The sequence below is a fragment of the Eulemur rufifrons genome, chromosome 7, assembly GCF_041146395.1.
Source record: "Eulemur rufifrons isolate Redbay chromosome 7, OSU_ERuf_1, whole genome shotgun sequence".
NCBI classification, from domain to species: Eukaryota; Metazoa; Chordata; class Mammalia; order Primates; family Lemuridae; genus Eulemur; species Eulemur rufifrons.
In genome coordinates, this window is record NC_090989.1 from 63,087,949 (window position 1) to 63,104,705 (window position 16,757).

General features: G+C 40.5%; 1 protein-coding gene across 2 annotated transcripts in view; it reads right to left on the reverse strand.

Moving 5' to 3' along the window:
* The window catches only part of GPR156 (G protein-coupled receptor 156), a 58,223-nt gene that overhangs the window by 18,904 nt on the left and 22,562 nt on the right, over nt 1–16,757 (reverse strand). For both annotated transcript variants that reach the window (XM_069472678.1, XM_069472677.1), the window contains exons 3-4: nt 3,232–3,361; nt 2,823–2,933 (exon numbers count right to left, since the gene is read on the reverse strand). In XM_069472678.1, the coding sequence (XP_069328779.1) occupies nt 2,823–2,933; nt 3,232–3,361 (241 nt within the window). The remainder of the gene's footprint in view (nt 1–2,822; nt 2,934–3,231; nt 3,362–16,757) is intronic.

Genomic DNA, 16,757 nt, shown 5'->3' on the forward strand with positions numbered 1-16,757 from the left:
AAACAACTGGAAAGTGAAATTAAAAAAACATGTCCAATAGCACGAAAATATAAAATACTTAGATATAAATTTGATAAAGGATATGAAAGACCTATATTGAAAAATATAAAAAAATTGCTGAGAGAAATTAAAGAAAACCTAAATAAACGGGTTCATAGGTCAAAAGACAACATTGGTAAGAAGTCAATGCTGCACAATTTGATTTATAGATTCAATACAATCCCAATCAAAATCCCAAAAGAGTTTTTGTAGAAATTGGCAAACTGATTCAAAAATTCATATAGAAATTCAAAGGACTTAAATTAGCCAAACAACATTAAAAGAGAAAAAAGTTGGAGAATATTCTCTGATTTCAAGATTTAATAAAAAGCTATAGTAATCAAGGTAATACATATTGGTGTCAAGATAAACAAACACATCAGTGAGACAGAATGGAGAATCCAGAAATAGATCCACACATCTATGGACAACTGATTTTCAGTAAAGATACAAAGGAAAGTCAGAGAAGAAAGGACAGTCTTTTCAACAAATGATGCTGGAACAATCAAATGTCCATTTGTAAAAAAATAAAATTCAATCAATACATCCTACTTTATTCCAAAATTAACTCAAAATGGATCGTGGACCTAAATGTAAAAACTAAAGCTCTAAACTTCTAGAAGTTTAGACATAGGAGAAAGCCTTTTGGGGCCTTAAGTGAAGGAAAAATTTCTTAAATAAAATAACAAAATCATGATCCATAAAGAAAAAATTGGTAAATTGGACTTCATCAAAATTAGAAATGTCTTCTTTTTGAAAGATACTTAAATTAAAAGACAAACTGGAAGAAAATCTTTACAAATCATATGTCTGATAAAGGGCTTGTATCCAGAATATTAAAAAAAAATTCTCAAAACTCAATAATAAGAAAACAAAAAATCCAATTTAAAAAAATGGGTGAAAGATTTGAATAGTCACTTCACCAGAGAAGATATATGGATGGCAAATAAGCATAAGAAAAGATGCTTAACATTGTATTAGGGAAACACAAATTAAAACCACAATGAGATACTACTACATGTATCTATTAGAATAGCTAAAATGAAAAAGACTGACCAAATCAAATGTTGGCAAGGATGTGTAGGAAATGGACTCTCATGCACTGCTGGTAGGAATGTATTAATAGAATGGTACAACCACTTTGGAAAGCAGTCTGGCTGTTTCTTAAAAAGTTAAATATACACTTACCACTTTTTCCAAGAGAAATGAAAGCATATGTCTACACAAAGACTTGTACATAAATGTCCATAGAAACTTTATTTTTAATAGCCTCAAACTGGAAACAACCCAAACATCCACCAACAGGTTGAACAGATATGTAAACGTGTCTACACATTGGAATGCTACTCAGCACTAACTACTGGTGCACACAACATGTATGAATAATTATAATATTCATAAAATAATTATGTGAATAAAATAAGCCAAAATAAACAAAAAAAAGAGTACATACTGTTTTATTCCATTTATGTAAAACTCTGGAAAATGTAAACTAGTCTATAGTGACAGAAAGCAAATCAATGGTTTCCTGAGGTCAGGAAGGGGGACGTAAGGATTGGACAGGAGAGGGAGATAACAAAGGGGCATGAGGAAGCTTTTGGGGATGATGGGTATGTTCATTATACACCATGTTTCATGGGTGTATATGCATGTCAAACTTTATCAAATCATATACTTTAAATATGTATAGTTCATTGCATGTCAATTATACCTCAAAAAAGTTATTTTTTTAAAAAAGCAATCAGTGTTCCAGAGGGATGGATGAATTTTTTTGTCCTTTTAGACAATCTTCTTCATCCATATAGTTACGCAGAGCTGAGCTTTTGGTAAGTATACCCCATGATTCAATAACATTTGCTTAAAAAAACAATCCCATCAGTAAACACCAACTGAATGATAGATTAGGTCTGGGCATCCTCTGGGCGTGCAGCCAAAGACGCTCGCTGATGGTCAGGCGTTGAGGTTTGGCCAGTCCTATCAGGGAACCTGATAAAATGGGGGAATGTAGCTAACTTGATGCCTGATATCAGGGACATTTAGCAGTCCTCAACCTTTTTGGCACCAGGGACTGGTTTCATGGATGAAGCTTCACTTGCTGGCCCGCCGCTCACCTCCTGCTGTGTGGCCCGGTTCATAAGTTCTATGGAAGACTATTTTTCCATGGACTGGGGATGGGAGGTGGAGGTGGGGAGCTCAGGCAGTGATGCACAGCCCAGTTCCTAACAGGCCACGGACCAGTACTGGGCTATGGCCTGGGGGTTGGGGACCACAGAGGTGATCTGGCTGCCACATAACTTCTGATTCTATCTGCTGAATGGATGTGCTCTTCCTTGCTCACTGCTCTAGGCACACCTTGTCAGTACAGAGAACTGCCTTCTACATAGAAAAGAATTAGGCTCCAGAGAGGGAAATAACTCTGTTTACTTGTTATAGCTTCTCTGCAATCACTCTCCCTCCCTCCACTTCCAGCTCACCACTGTCCCAAGCAACAGTCTCTCTGGGCATCTTGTTCTCCCTCACCCAGCACCAGGTACTGGCCAGCTCACACACCCGTGTGAGCAGAGCCCAGGTTCAAAGACCTGTTCTCCAAAAGCACTGACCCCCAGTCCTCCAGGCCTGGGGCTTTATGAGGCTGCACAATTCCAGGGTTTCAAGTGAGGAGCAAGAACTTCAGATGTCCTAAAAGGAGCTAGGCCCAGAAATCTGCACGCACTTTTCTAGCTTTTAATCAATAGTGGAGCTGCCATCTGCAACCACGCATTGTGAACTTGCTGCCTACTCACCACTCTCTTGTCCGGGACCCTCTGGGTAAACACCTTGTAGAGTCGCCAACTCTTCCCCAGAATGGGACCAAACACAAGGGAGGTCCCGATGCATAGCATGGACAGTCTTGTCTACAGGTAGAAGGGGACAGAAGCAAGAGTCACGAGGAGGAACCTTTGTTGGTTCTCCACACACTCTGATCTGCAAAGCCTTGTTTCCACAAGAAGGCAGTGGGTGGAAGCTGGGCCTCACTAAGTGTTCCAGGGATTGCCTCTAAAAGTGCCCACACCAAGGATAAAGCTAACCACCACCCACAGGAGCAGCTGGCTTAAAAAATCATCAAAACTTTTACCTTTGATTAGACACTTTAAAAAAAAACATCAAAATTTTAACATTATATTCAAAACCAAATTTAAAAATTTGACCTACCTGAATGAGAGTTTCCATTGAGCTCCCCACTGAAACATCTTGAATCCCAAAGAGGTAAGCACTGCTATAAGTCAGACAACTGCCCAGTAAAGTCACAATGTTCAGGTTGGGACTGGACATCTTCACAATCCTAGAGGGGATCAGGAAGAAAGACACAGCCAGGGCCCTCTGCCCTGGGGCCAGTGACCTGTAAGATCAAAGCTTCCCCACCAGCACAGTCTCCAATGCAGCCCCTGAGTGAAGGGCCTTGGGAAGAAACTGCTTTGCAGCCCTGTGAAAACTTATGATTTATTTAAATTTATTTTCAAAAAGAATGAAATTCTGGCACTTCTTGCTTGTATAACTTCAAGTCTTTTAAAAGAAGGCTGACTACCTACAAACAGGTGGCACCAGAGTTAGAGTTTTATGCATGAAGTCTGTGGGTGATAAGGGACTGCTACATGCAGCTCAGTGAACAAATAACCAGCAGGGAGATACCCAGAGAGACAGTTTGGAGCCTTTAGAAATGAGCTGTAAGGTAAATGGTTATTTGGAAAGGGGCTTGGGATTTTCTTCTTACACTATTCACCGTATATGTAAATTGTTTTCCTCTCTCTACTTGACCAGGAGAGAAAGAGCAAGCAGGGATCAGAAGCCGGAAAGGGGACAGGTCTTTCCAAGTAGTTTTAAATGAGGTTAGAGAGCAGTTTGAAGGTGAGAGGGAGACACAGATGATCAAAGTCTCAGACAAACCCCGGCCAGCAACAGAAGTTCAGGAGGTGAACTGGTTAACCTAAGGGGAAAACTGGGCTTACACTGGCAGTGACTGATAATGATTAACTAAAAGTAACAAATATCAAGAAGGAATGCGATTATATTTAAGAATTTTGATCTAAATAGTATACTCTGCATAAATGCAACATTTTTACTAATAGTCATTTGATGATTATATAGCAGGGATATATTTGTTATACTTTTATTTTTAAATAATAACTAAGGAGGAAAGCATTCTTATCCATATCTTTGATCACTTGGCCAACTACCTTAAAGGCCAGGACCAAGGCAAAACCATCCACTTAGTGCAGCCTATTTTAATGACAGGCAAAGTAGCTAGGAGGCATTAAACAAGCAGTTTGACAGTGCTGGGTTTGCAAATGTCGTAACCACCAGGGCCCAGTTTGGTTACTTCGTGGCTGGTAGTGCAATACCTCCATACACACAAGAAGACTAAACAACCGCCCCAGGGCTCAGGCCACAAGTACTGTCACCATAGGCCAATGAGTCCAGTTGAGCTTAACCTCATCTTGGAAAGAAGATTTTTTCTCTCTTTCTAAAAAGGAGAACAACTTTTATGTACACCCTTTGTAAAATGAAAATAATAATAATACCTCCCCTCATCACTCCCCAAAGAATTATGAGGATTTAGTGCAATATGGCAAAGTGCTTGGCACATGGCAGGCATGTTGTGAACATTAACTGTTGATGTTATAATCTCACCATCTTCCTCTTCCAGGTTTTAGAAACCTAGGAATTACCTTTTACTTCTTCTGTTTCTTTATCAGATACACGCAATCAATTGCCAAGTTCTCTCACTTCTTGTCTCAAAGTCCCTCTGAGTTTTCTCTAACTCTCCATTCCTGCCAGTGTGTTTATCCAGGATACAGTCATGTTAGGAGCAATGGAACTGGAGTCGGGTGTGACAGGTGGGAATACTGACTCTGCCACTCGCAGCTGGGTGACTTTGAGCCCATCTGATGAGGAAACAGGGGTCTGTTTCCTCATCTGCAAAATGGAGATAATATCTTTCGTATCTACCCCACGGGTTATTGTGAGGATCAAATGAGGTGTGTGCCAAAACTCTTGGCAAACTCTAAGGTGGTGCAAAAATATTACTTTTCAGATTTTTGGTGTAACCTTCAACTCTCTGTAACGCCTGTTTTTTTTTTTTCTTTTCTAATACAGCTTTATCACTTAGCAAAAGAGTTACATGTATAAAGAACAATTTTCTACTGCTTTCCTTAAGTCTCTTGTATCAAAATGTAAGCTCTATTCTACCATTCACTTATTCACTCAGGTCTGCCTCCTCAGTCTTCACACTGTGGACTTGCAGGGAGTGCTCCTCCTTGGTTTCTTTGTTTCTCCACATAAGAAAAGAAAATATATGGTGAATATTAACTACGGAAGTATGCTAACCTGTAGCTTCACAAAGCATTTTTTTTTTTTTAAAGAGACGTAACACATTAAAGAGACCAGTGCTGACACTGATTTAGAACAGAGGGCACTGCTGACCTGGGACTGGTAATTCGGTGCAGTCAGAAGCTTGGGCAGTGGCAAAACCAGGGAGTGGGCTCCTGCAAGGCCAATAACTGAGGCCATTCCTCCCCCTGGCCACTACCATGTTCCTGCACATAAGCCATGAATACCTTACGGTGACCTCCTCACCAAGCAACTGCCCGGGTTTCACAGCCACATGTCTATTTTGTCTAGATCACTGATGGGTAGGTTTTCTCTTAATTCTTCTTGGATCTATTTTATTTGAACACCACCGTGCAATCAGGTTTTCTTTGAGTGACGCAGTACCACATGAAATCCTGACTTAGAATCCCTTCCCTTTCTGATTTAGTTAGGGGGAGCTCAATTTAGCAATTTTTGACAAAATATACATTACATAGCCTTCACATCTCAGATGTTGATGTTAATTCATTGTTCAAATCGACATGCTATGGACTTATATATGTATATTTTGATATTTTTCCTGAACAATTTTACTGAAAACTTGCCTTGGGGAAAAAAAATGAATAAAAGATGATTTCTCTATTTTGTTTGGCCATGTTAACACCTGTGAAGTTACTAAAAGGTGAATCATCTCCAATTCAGCAGGTGAATTATATATGTCTGGAGAGAAATGTCTTCGCCACTTTGGTAGGAATTCAACCACCAATGTCATTTATATTTTTCTATTGAACTAAAAGATAATGCCTACAGAGTTGAATGTTTTAATCAGCCACAAACACACATAATTTCCACAAAGAAAGTAGATTTAAGTATTCTATACTTAATTATAAATAGCCAGTACCATCTAGATTACTTGTGTTCCATTTATAAAACATTAAAAGCCTGGATTGGGTTAGCAGCAGTCAGAAATAAGGTGAGTTTTTTTTTTTTTAAGTATTATATATTTATTTCATTATCACCTCCTCTTCATTTATTAACTGAAAATGTAAGGCAAGAGCGTTCTTGATTTTTCTATTCTCAAGTAAGGTCTCAATACATCTAGATAAATACCCATCTACAGCTGCAGACCCTGTATAACCCTGGATTATCATTTCAATAGTCTTCAGTGAATTCAGACACTTTTTTTTTTTTTTTTGAGACAGAGTCTCGTTTTGTTGCCTGGGCGAGAGTGAGTGCCATCGCATCAGTCTAGCTCACAGCAACCTCAAACTCCTGGGCTCAAGTGATCTTCCTGCCTCAGCCTCCCCAGTAGCTGGGACTACAAGCTCGAGCCACCACGCCCGGCTAATTTTTTGTTTCTATTTTTTTTAATTGACTGGCTAATTTTTTTTCTATTTTTCTTAGTAGAGACAGGGTCTCGCTCTTGCTCAGGCTGGTCTCGAACTCCTCAGCTCAAGTGATCCTCCTGCCTCAGCCTCCCAGAGTGCTAGGATTACAGGTGTGAGCCACCACGCCCGGCCTTCAGACACTTCAGTGTCATCCACCAGCTCAATGCTATTAGGTTTTAAAAATCTTTATCAAGTATTGGTTTCTGAACTTGGAGGTTATTGAGTTTGGAAACACGGCCTGAAAGTGGGGCAGAAGGTACTTCTTGATGTGCTGTGACCAACAGAAAACTTTCCTAAGATGTCACAGGACCATGCTTTCTAAAATGCTGCATGAATTGATATTGGGTTTTAACATATCTAAAACTAAATATGAATGTCTTTCTAAAAATATTTTTAATAAAATTAAGATTTAAATTGTGAAAATTTATTTTCAATCCACTGTTTTTGATCCATGCTACAATGGGATTATAAATCTATCTAAAAAAAAAAAAAAAAACCCTCCAAACAGCTTTATCCTATTATCTGATATGTTTCAGCAAATCTGATATTTTGCCATCTCGCTTATTTCTAATGTATTAATCAATCTGAACCCAATTCAAATTCTGCACACCTTAAACTAATATTAATGCGACCTCTAGCCATTTGCATTTCAACTCTCTATGGTAAGGGCTGGCCCTGCTCCTTTGTCTCCTGCCTAGGCCACCAACATAATAGACTATCCTAGGAGATTTCGTTAACCTTTCAATCTCCAGAGTTCTAAATTCTTTAATCGTAATGACTTCACCTTATTCCACTTCAGAGAGATGCCCATCGCCGGGTTACACCCTGGTCTCAGGATCATTCAGAATGGATCCACCTCAGGAATGAACACCAATATTCTACTCTTTGACTACAATCTGTCCAAAATGTAACCCCTAGTCCTCTCCCTCAACTTCCCACATTCTTCCTGCATTCAGATAATGGCAAGTCAAGGCCGTCTTTCTGTTTGCTTGGATCAAAAAACCTTGGAGTCATCCTGACTCTAGCTCACCACCCACATTTGATGTGTTGTGAAATCTTGTTGGCTCTATGCTTGAAATAATCCAACTACTTCTCACCACCTCTGCTGCCACCACCTGATCAAAGTCTTACTTTGCATTTCTCATTTGGATTATTGCAACAGCCTCCTAGCTGGTCTCTCTACTTCTACCCTGGAACTTCCTGAAGGTCTATTTTCAACATAGCAGCCAGTGTGATCCATTAAAGATAAATCAGATCATGTCACTTCTCTGCTCAAAACCCCACAATGGCTCTCCATTTTTGAGAGGAAAAGCCAATCTTTACCAGGGTCTACAAAACTTACCCATTTGGTCCCCATTATTTCACTACCTCATTTCCTACTTCTTCCCCATGCCCACTGCACTCCAGCCACTCGGCATCCCTGCTGTTGCTTGAAAATACCAGGCACTCAGATACTTCAAGGCTTTGAAGTGGCTGTTCTCTCTGCCTGGAATGTTTCAATCCACGTGTCTGCATGGCTCATTCTCTTTCTCCCTTGATTTCTGGTTCAAATGTTACTTTCTCAAGCAGGGCTGTAATGACAACCCCATTTAAAATTATACTATTCCCCCAGAATTCTGAATCCTTCTTATCCTGCTCTATTCTCTCCTTCTCTATCCCACCATAGTACTCAAAACTTTTTAATATATTAAATAATGGACTTGTGCATTATTATTATCGTTTATTGTCTTCTCCTTCTAATTAGGATTATTCATGATGTGCTCCCAGCACTAGAACTCTACCTGGACATTGGAGGCACTCAGCAAACACTTGAGGAGTGAACGAATGAGTCTCCTAGCCTCCAACTCTCTTGTGTGCTCACTCCTAACTCACTTCCTTATTGACAGCTTACAGCCTACATCTCTAGTTACTTGGTTTTTTGCTTCCCCACAGTCTATCAGTCTCTTCCTTTCTCTATCCGTTTCAAACCTCTGGCTGGTCATCAGAACTGTTGATCTCAATAACACCCAATTCCCTTTCCAAAAAAACCCTTCTGCAGCATCTGCCCAATAAAACTCAGATCAGAATTACAATCCATCATCTGCTTTTACATCCAGGCAGCCAAATGCTGCAGGAGAAAATTATACAACTTTGCAGATTGTTGCCACCAAAATCGATGGTCTCCAACATCAATCACATAAGCTTACTGTGCCACCAATCTTTTTATTTGTTCTATGAGGTATTTCTTCATATGCTCTTAGTGAGTAACTCAACTCATTGGATTCAAAGAAATGACAGCATGTATCTGTGTGGATGATGCCCTCAGTCTAGGTCTGGTGCTTCCTCTATGTCCCTATAACACCCCTGGGTCTATGTGCATCCATACAATTGTTATGTTATATTACCACCTTTCTATGTTAGTCCCATGACAGTTTCTACTCCTCAAAAGCCAAGCTGTTTATTTGTCTATAACCCAGCCCCTAGCACAATCTTTTGAAAATGGTAAGTGTTGCATAACCATTTGTTGAATGAATGAATGAATGAATGAATTTTTAATGGAACTGGAAGCCTAATATTTTCTTCCTTTTTTGTCCTCTTCCCTAGTCTCATTTTTCCCTGGCAAAGCGCTCCTCTGTTAGATGGAAGGATGAGGGCTAGGCAGGTGTGCCAAATGGCTCTACAGTACCAGAGATACCTGAGAGTCAGAGAGAGAGGGTCATGAGCTGGTTCAATGCCTGTTTGTTAAGACAAAAGCGGTACATTCTGGGTAATGGTAGTAGTTTCAGGGGGATCCCTGTGGTCCCTCCTGGAATAGCTAAGAATTCCCTGACATTACTGGATGTAAAAGAGCCAGAGATATCCTCGGGGGTGGGGGTTTGAGTGCTGTGGACTTCCACAGTCACTGGGTTTTTTTTGACCACTTAGCAAATCTCCACACCCTAAACCCTCACTAAAAAACTTTGCTGTCTGGGTGAGCCCTTCCTTTGCTTCCCCTCTCAGCATAGTGCTGAAAAGAGTCTACAAATAAATGAGAGAAAGGATCCTAACAGGATGCTTGTGAAGCTTTTGCTCTCTTATTTTCTTTGTTTCTAGGAAAGTGCAGCATTTGGGGCAGTGTATATTCACATATGGAGATGCACATGTATGTTTACTTGTCTCCAATAAGATCAGGCCACTCGAAAGATTCCTTTCCATTGGCTGACTTCTTCCTGGAGAATTCCCCTAGGAAATTCTTTTTCCAATATGTCTCTTACATCATGTGTAGAGGGCCATGCAGGCCCAGAGATATGATGACAGCCCATGTCGAGCAATTGATGGATGAGAACTCATCTTCACGGCCACACAGATTACAGACTCTCAGCGGACATCTGCATCAGACGTTAACAACATGCATCCCACTCCCGGGCTTCAGAAAATCTGCTGATCTTGGACTGAGTTGCTGCTTGCAGCTGGGCTAGGAAGCATGCCTTCTTTTTACATCCTTGAAGCTAGTAAATTGTTTTGTCATCAGCCAAAACACTCAGCACTACCTCTTGTCCTGGGTGGGCCTGGCCTCTCTAAATTCGCTTACTTTCCTCTAGTGCTTGAGAGTGAGTTCCCTCCCCCCATCCTGTCAGTTCAGGCCACAGCTGCTGAAGGTGGAAAGCACGGGGAAGAGCAAAGACATTCCGCCCACAGAATAGCTGGATGGTTAGCAATGGTGGGACCTGGTTAATTGGAAGGTCCCTTCTAGTTCTTCCCTTCTCAAGTTATCCCAGAGGCCAGTTTCTTTCCCCCACCCTGGCTCATTAATAAGCCAGTCACACTTTGCATTTCTGCCTCTCTTCCTTAACCAGGAACAGCAGGCTGACCTGGTTACCAGAGATGCAGTAGAATTTACATCCCAACCAATCAACCAATCAAACAAACAAAATATTTAGTTAGCTATTAAGTGCAAAAGAAAACTTGCTAAATTTCCTGCCCCCCAATTCCCTTTTAGCAGATGACTTCAGTGTTCCCATGCTTTATTTAGTTATCTCTTTAATGATCTCTATGTGTCAAATGTGAATTCAACAATTCCTAAATATCTACTTGCCAAGGTATTAAGAACTGGAGACAGGAAGGCAATTGAGATATCATGTCTGCCCTCAGCTCATTAAGACACTCACCCCTTGGTTTCTAATCTTTTCACTGCAGATACAATTTTCTTATTCTTTCTTTTCTTCTTTTAAAATAGAATAACATTCTAATTTAATATATTTTTTTTTTTTTTTGAGACAGAGTCTCACTCTGTGGCCCGGGCTAGAGTGAGTGCCGTGGCGTCAGCCTAGCTCACAGCAACCTCAAACTCCTGGGCTTAAGCGATCCTACTGCCTCAGCCTCCCGAGTAGCTGGGACTACAGGCATGCGCCACCATGCCCGGCTAATTTTTTGTATATATATATTTTAGTTGTCCATATAATTTCTTTCTATTTTTAGTAGAGATGGGGTCTCACTCTTGCTCAGGCTGGTCTCGAACTCCTGACCTCGAGCGATCCACCCGCCTCGGCCTCCCAGAGTGCTAGGATTACAGGCGTGAGCCACCACGCCCGGCCTCTAATTTAATATTAAAGTTGTTTTCTCAGTATGTAGTGGGCTATTTAACAAAGTCTATGTATATGCATGTATGTCTATTATGGACATTAATATGTGAATATACATGTTAATTGACATGTACAAATTTCAGAATTCATAGTGCAATTGGACTATAAACAGGCCTAAGTATCAACTTAAAAATGCATCCTTACAACTATTTAAAAGCTGAAATATGGAAATTTAGACATAAGACCAAATGACCATTACCTCATTATAATGGCCCAAGTTTAGGAAGTGAAAAAGCATACTGATAAATTCCAGATAAGCTGGCGAGCAGGAGGGGGAAAAACCCCAAAGGGTACCCTTAGTGGAAAGGAAGCTTGTGTGGCTTTTCTTAGGAGTATTATGTCCACATTCCACATTGATTTTTTAAACAATAAGTTTCCAAATATATTTTTGCCATATCTCATGCAATTGTAATCTATTTTAAATTTGCTTTTAAATGCTAGGGGGAAAACACCAGAAACACACACAAATCCTCTTTTCTCCTAAAACCTCAGACCCTAGGGTTACAACATGTGTTGTAATTTATAAGGCAGTGATTTCAACTTCCTTTCTCCTTTTAGCTGCAGGAAAAGGCCTTGAGCAATTCCTAGCAGGAGACTTGTAGCTATTCCAAAAGGGCAGAGCAGATGCCCTGATTTTAAGTAGGGCATAAAGCACGAGCACAGTTGGCCCTAGAACCATCCAATCACCGGGAGTCTCTGCTAAACCAGAATATTATCAGCTACCAGGTGACATGTAAATGGATCCCTTTGAGGCATGAAAGACTGCCTGCTATACTGGGGAGGTTTCCTTTCCCCCTTTCTCATCCTCAGGTTAGTGGCAGGAGAACAGTGGGCCTTGGTGTATCTTGGAACGAGAGAGGAATTCTGAACAACTGCAGCTGCTAGAACCATTCCCCACCAGGCCAGACTCTGGGACTTTGCAGGGCTGGGACTGCGTTTGAATCAGCACTGTTCCCATCAGCACCTTCTCTGAGGCCCTGAACCTACTAGAAACTTCTTAAATGTTTGCTAAACTGGATACATCATTAGAATTGGAGGGTTCAGCACACGGAAGAGATCAAAGGAAGATGCTGTAAAGGCAGGACCTGCCTGCTCCCCATCTCTGTGCCCCCACAGTTCCCTAGGGCAGGACTCGAGTCCCAGCGTTCTCAGGAGCGCAGTTTGAAAACGGTGATGTGAACCTCCTCCTTTGTTTTAAGATGAAGGAACTTGCATGTGGTTTTACAGCCAGACAGCGACCACATTGGGACAGCTAATCCAGATGTCCTGATTCCTGGTTTCCTCCAGTGTTCTTTCACTTGCACTATTACACCCCAGCTGCCCGGGACTCTCTTTCCATCCTACTGATTAATGAACCTCTGCCTGCGGCCTGGTTTCTAATATTCTGTGGTAGTGCTGGTAGGCCAAGGGTTTTCAGCTGCTTCCTCAACCAAGGATCCACAAAGGCCCTGTTTAGCTGTTTAGCTGGCAGTGTCATCAAGACACTGTCTTGATGATCAAGAGGAGACAGAGAGGCAGTCTCGAGTCCCCTGGGGTGCACAGAGCCCGCAATGCCTTCTGCTGGGTTTCGCCTGCCCCTTCAGATTCCGATGGCTGGCTTGGACCTTGGACCTTGGACCTTGGCACAGTTCCCAGCATGCCTCCTGGATTTACCTACTGGCTGGAACTTCCAGACTGAATTCTTGCTATGATCGGCTTTGGGTACTTGATTTCTGTCATTGTCTAGTGACTCTAAGTCTTGGCCCCCACAATGGCCTGGAAGCGTCTGCTCCAGGCTGTGACAGCAGTTGTATAGTCTGACCTGTAATTTGATGTAAAAAGAACTAATTTTGTGTTTGTGTGTGTTTAAGCATCTTTCATGGACTAACACTGAAGTGACATGGTGTAGTGGAAAGAGTGTGGGTTTTGAAATCATACTGCTTAGATTTTTACTAGCTATGCATGTTGGGTGATTTGCCTAACCACACTGAAGCAGTTTCTTCATCTGAAAATGGGGAAAATAATTTTTATCCTTCATGCTATGAAGGTTAGAGATAATGTATGCCAAGTGCAAAGCACATAAGAGACATGTAATAGAAAGTAACAACTTATTAATGTTTTAAGTTAAATTGTATTTACACCTATGGGGACTAAGTGCTGATTTTATGATTTGGAAAAGTACTGAAGGATCCTGAAGACCCTTTGAGTCATCAAAATTGCATTATAGGCTGGATGTGGTGGCTCACACCTATCATCTCAGCACTTTAGGAGGGAGAGGTGAGAGGATCACTTGAGGCCAGAAGTTTAAGACCAGCCTGAGCAACACAGACCCTGTCTCTACAAAAAATTTAAAAATTAGCCAGGTGTGGTGGCATACACCTATAGTCCTAGCTACTCCAGAGGCTAAGGCAGAAGGATCACTTGAGCCCAGGAGTTTGAGGCTGCAGTGCTACAATGAGGCCACTACACTCTAGCCTCGGTGACAGAGTGAGACCCTGTTTCAAAAAAATGTATATATTATAGTCAGAATCATCTGCATGTAATTTTTTTTTTTACTTTTTAGAATACTGGTAATGATAGAATAATATTAAAAAGAGTAGCTGACATTGATTATATATTTAATATGTGCTAAGCAGTTGCTAAGTGTTCTGCATACACTATCTTATGTAATCTTCACAGCATTCTGAGATAAGTAGTATCATTACTCCTGTTTTTAAACAGGGAAACAGGGTTTAGCAACATTCAACAGAGTGATCAAGCCACATGACTAGTCAGTGATGGAGCTGGGATTGGAGGTGGGGTTTGATCCGAGAGCCTGAGTTCCTATACCATTTAATCTTTCACTGTTCACATACTGAACCTTTCATGAACACTGTACGGAGGAACCCTTATCCCCTTCTCTCTGTTTCACCTCCTAGGCCTATTGAGGAAAGATTTTCCTCCCCCTCTCTCCATGTGGGAGGCTTCTGGGAAGGAAGTTTCCACCTCCTTCTCCAGTCCAGCACTCACTCTTCCCCTTCCCCGGGCAAGGAGTGACCAGTCAGACAGCAGGGAGGCTAGCAGGCCTGGGCTACGTTCTACAGCTTCTCCTTCCTCCTCACCGGCAGTGAGCTTTCCACTTCCTTGGCTTAGCATTATGTCAAGCCATGCTTTCTAATTTAGTTTTCATCAGAAATCCCTGTACTTTCTTTTTCTCAAAAAAATTTTTATTTTGAAATGATTTAAGATTCACAAAAAGTTGCAAAAAGAGTACAGAGAGTTCCCGAGTACCCTTTATCCAGCTTTCCCCAGTAACATCTTACATAACCAGAGTACACGATCAAAACAGGCAAATTGACACTGGTGCAATGCAATTATCTAAACTGTAGACCCTATTTGAGTTTCACCTGTTTTTACGTGCACTCTTTGTGTGTGTGTGTGTGTGTGTGTGTGTGTATAGTTCTGTGAAATTTATCACTTGTAACCACAACCAGAATCAGGATACTGAACTGTTCCATCTCTCTCTCACACACACATACATGCAATTTCCTCACACTACCTTTTATAGTCACACCTTTCCCCCGCCCTAACTCCTGGCAACCACTGATTTATTCTCTATCATGATAAATTTTCTTTTGAGAATGCTGTATAAATGGAATCATACAATGTGTCAGCTTTTGAGATCAGCAGTTTTTACTCAGTAAAATGCCCTTGGGATCCATCCAAGTTGTTGCACGTATCAATACTTTGTTCCATTTTTATTGCTGGGTAGTACTCTATTGTGTGGATGTTGCACCGTTTATTCCCCTGTTGAAGGACGTTTGGATTGTTTCCAGTCCCCCCTCCAGCTTTATTAAGGTACAATTGACAAATATTTTATATTTATGGTGTACAACATGATGTTTGGATATATGTATACATTGTGAAGTGATTAAGTCAAGCTAATTAACATATCCATCACCTTATGGATTTAAGAACATTTAAGATATACTCTCTCGGCATTCTTCAAGTATACAATATACAATTACTAACTGTAGTCACCATGCTGCACAATACCTCTCTAGAACTTATTCATACTAACTGAAACTTTGTGCCCTTTGACCTGACCAACATCTCCCTATTTCCACCTTCCACCCTGACCCCAGTCGCTGGCAACTGCCATTTTCTCTCTGTTTCTATGAGTTCAACTTTTTAGATTTCACATATAAGTGAGATCATGTAATATGAAATATTTGTTCTTCTGCGTCTTGCTTATTTCACTTAGCATAGTGTCCTCCAGGTTCATCCATGTTGTTGCAAGACAGGATTTCCCTCCTTTTTCAGGCGGAATAGTACTCCATTGTAAATGTATACCACATTTTCTTTATCAGGTAGTGTGATGCCTCCAGCTTTGTTCTTTTTGGTCAAGATTGCTTTGGCTATTTGGGGTCTTTTGTGTTTTCCTAAGAATTTTGGGATTTTTTTTTCAGCTTCTGTGAAAAATGTCATTGGAATTTTGGTAGGGATTGTATTGAATCTGTAGAATGCTTTGGAATATTTTAATAATATTAATTATTTCAATCCATGAACATGGGATATCTTTGCATTTATTTGGGTCATCTTCAGCTTCTCTCATCAGTGATTTATAGTTTTCAATGTACAGATCTTTCACCTTTTTGGTTAAATTTATTCCTAAGTTTTAATTTTTTTGGAAACTATTGTAAAAGAGATTATTTTCTTGACTTCTTTTTTGGATAGTTCATTGTTAGTGTTTCCAATTTTTTTTTTACTATTAATACAAATAAAGCTGGTAAAAACATTTGCACACAGGTTTTTGTGTGAACATACAGTTTTATTTCTCCAGGGTAAATACCTAGGAGTGTGATTGCTAAATTACACAGTGAGTGTATGTTTAATTTTATAAGAAACTGCTAAAGTGTTTTCCAGAGGAGGTATATCAGCAATGCATGACAGATTCAGTTTCTCTGCATTCTTGCCAACATCTGGTATTGTCTGTGTGCATGCTTTTGGTTTGTGTGGTACATGTTAGCCTTTAAGAGTAGAGCCTTGGACATCATTTGATTATCAGCCCTATGTTTGTATGTACTCTAAGTGGACTGAATCCTAGAGGGGAGAGGAGTATGTTTTAGTACGCTGAATTCTTATCAAGCACTTCCTATGTGCCAGACACTATGGCAGGTGCTAGGATGAAAAACTATTGTATTTGACTTTGAGGACTCAAAATTTAGGGAAGTAGATGGATAAATGAATAAGTAAACATGGTTATGAAATAATGTAGTAAATAATACAGGTATGTAAAAAGTGCTACGGGCATTGATAAAGAAATTGTGCCTTAGAGCAGTGGTTCTTAAATTTTAGAATGCATCATAATTGCCTGCAGAGCTTATTAAAATACAGATTGCTGGTCCTCAATCTACAGAGTTTT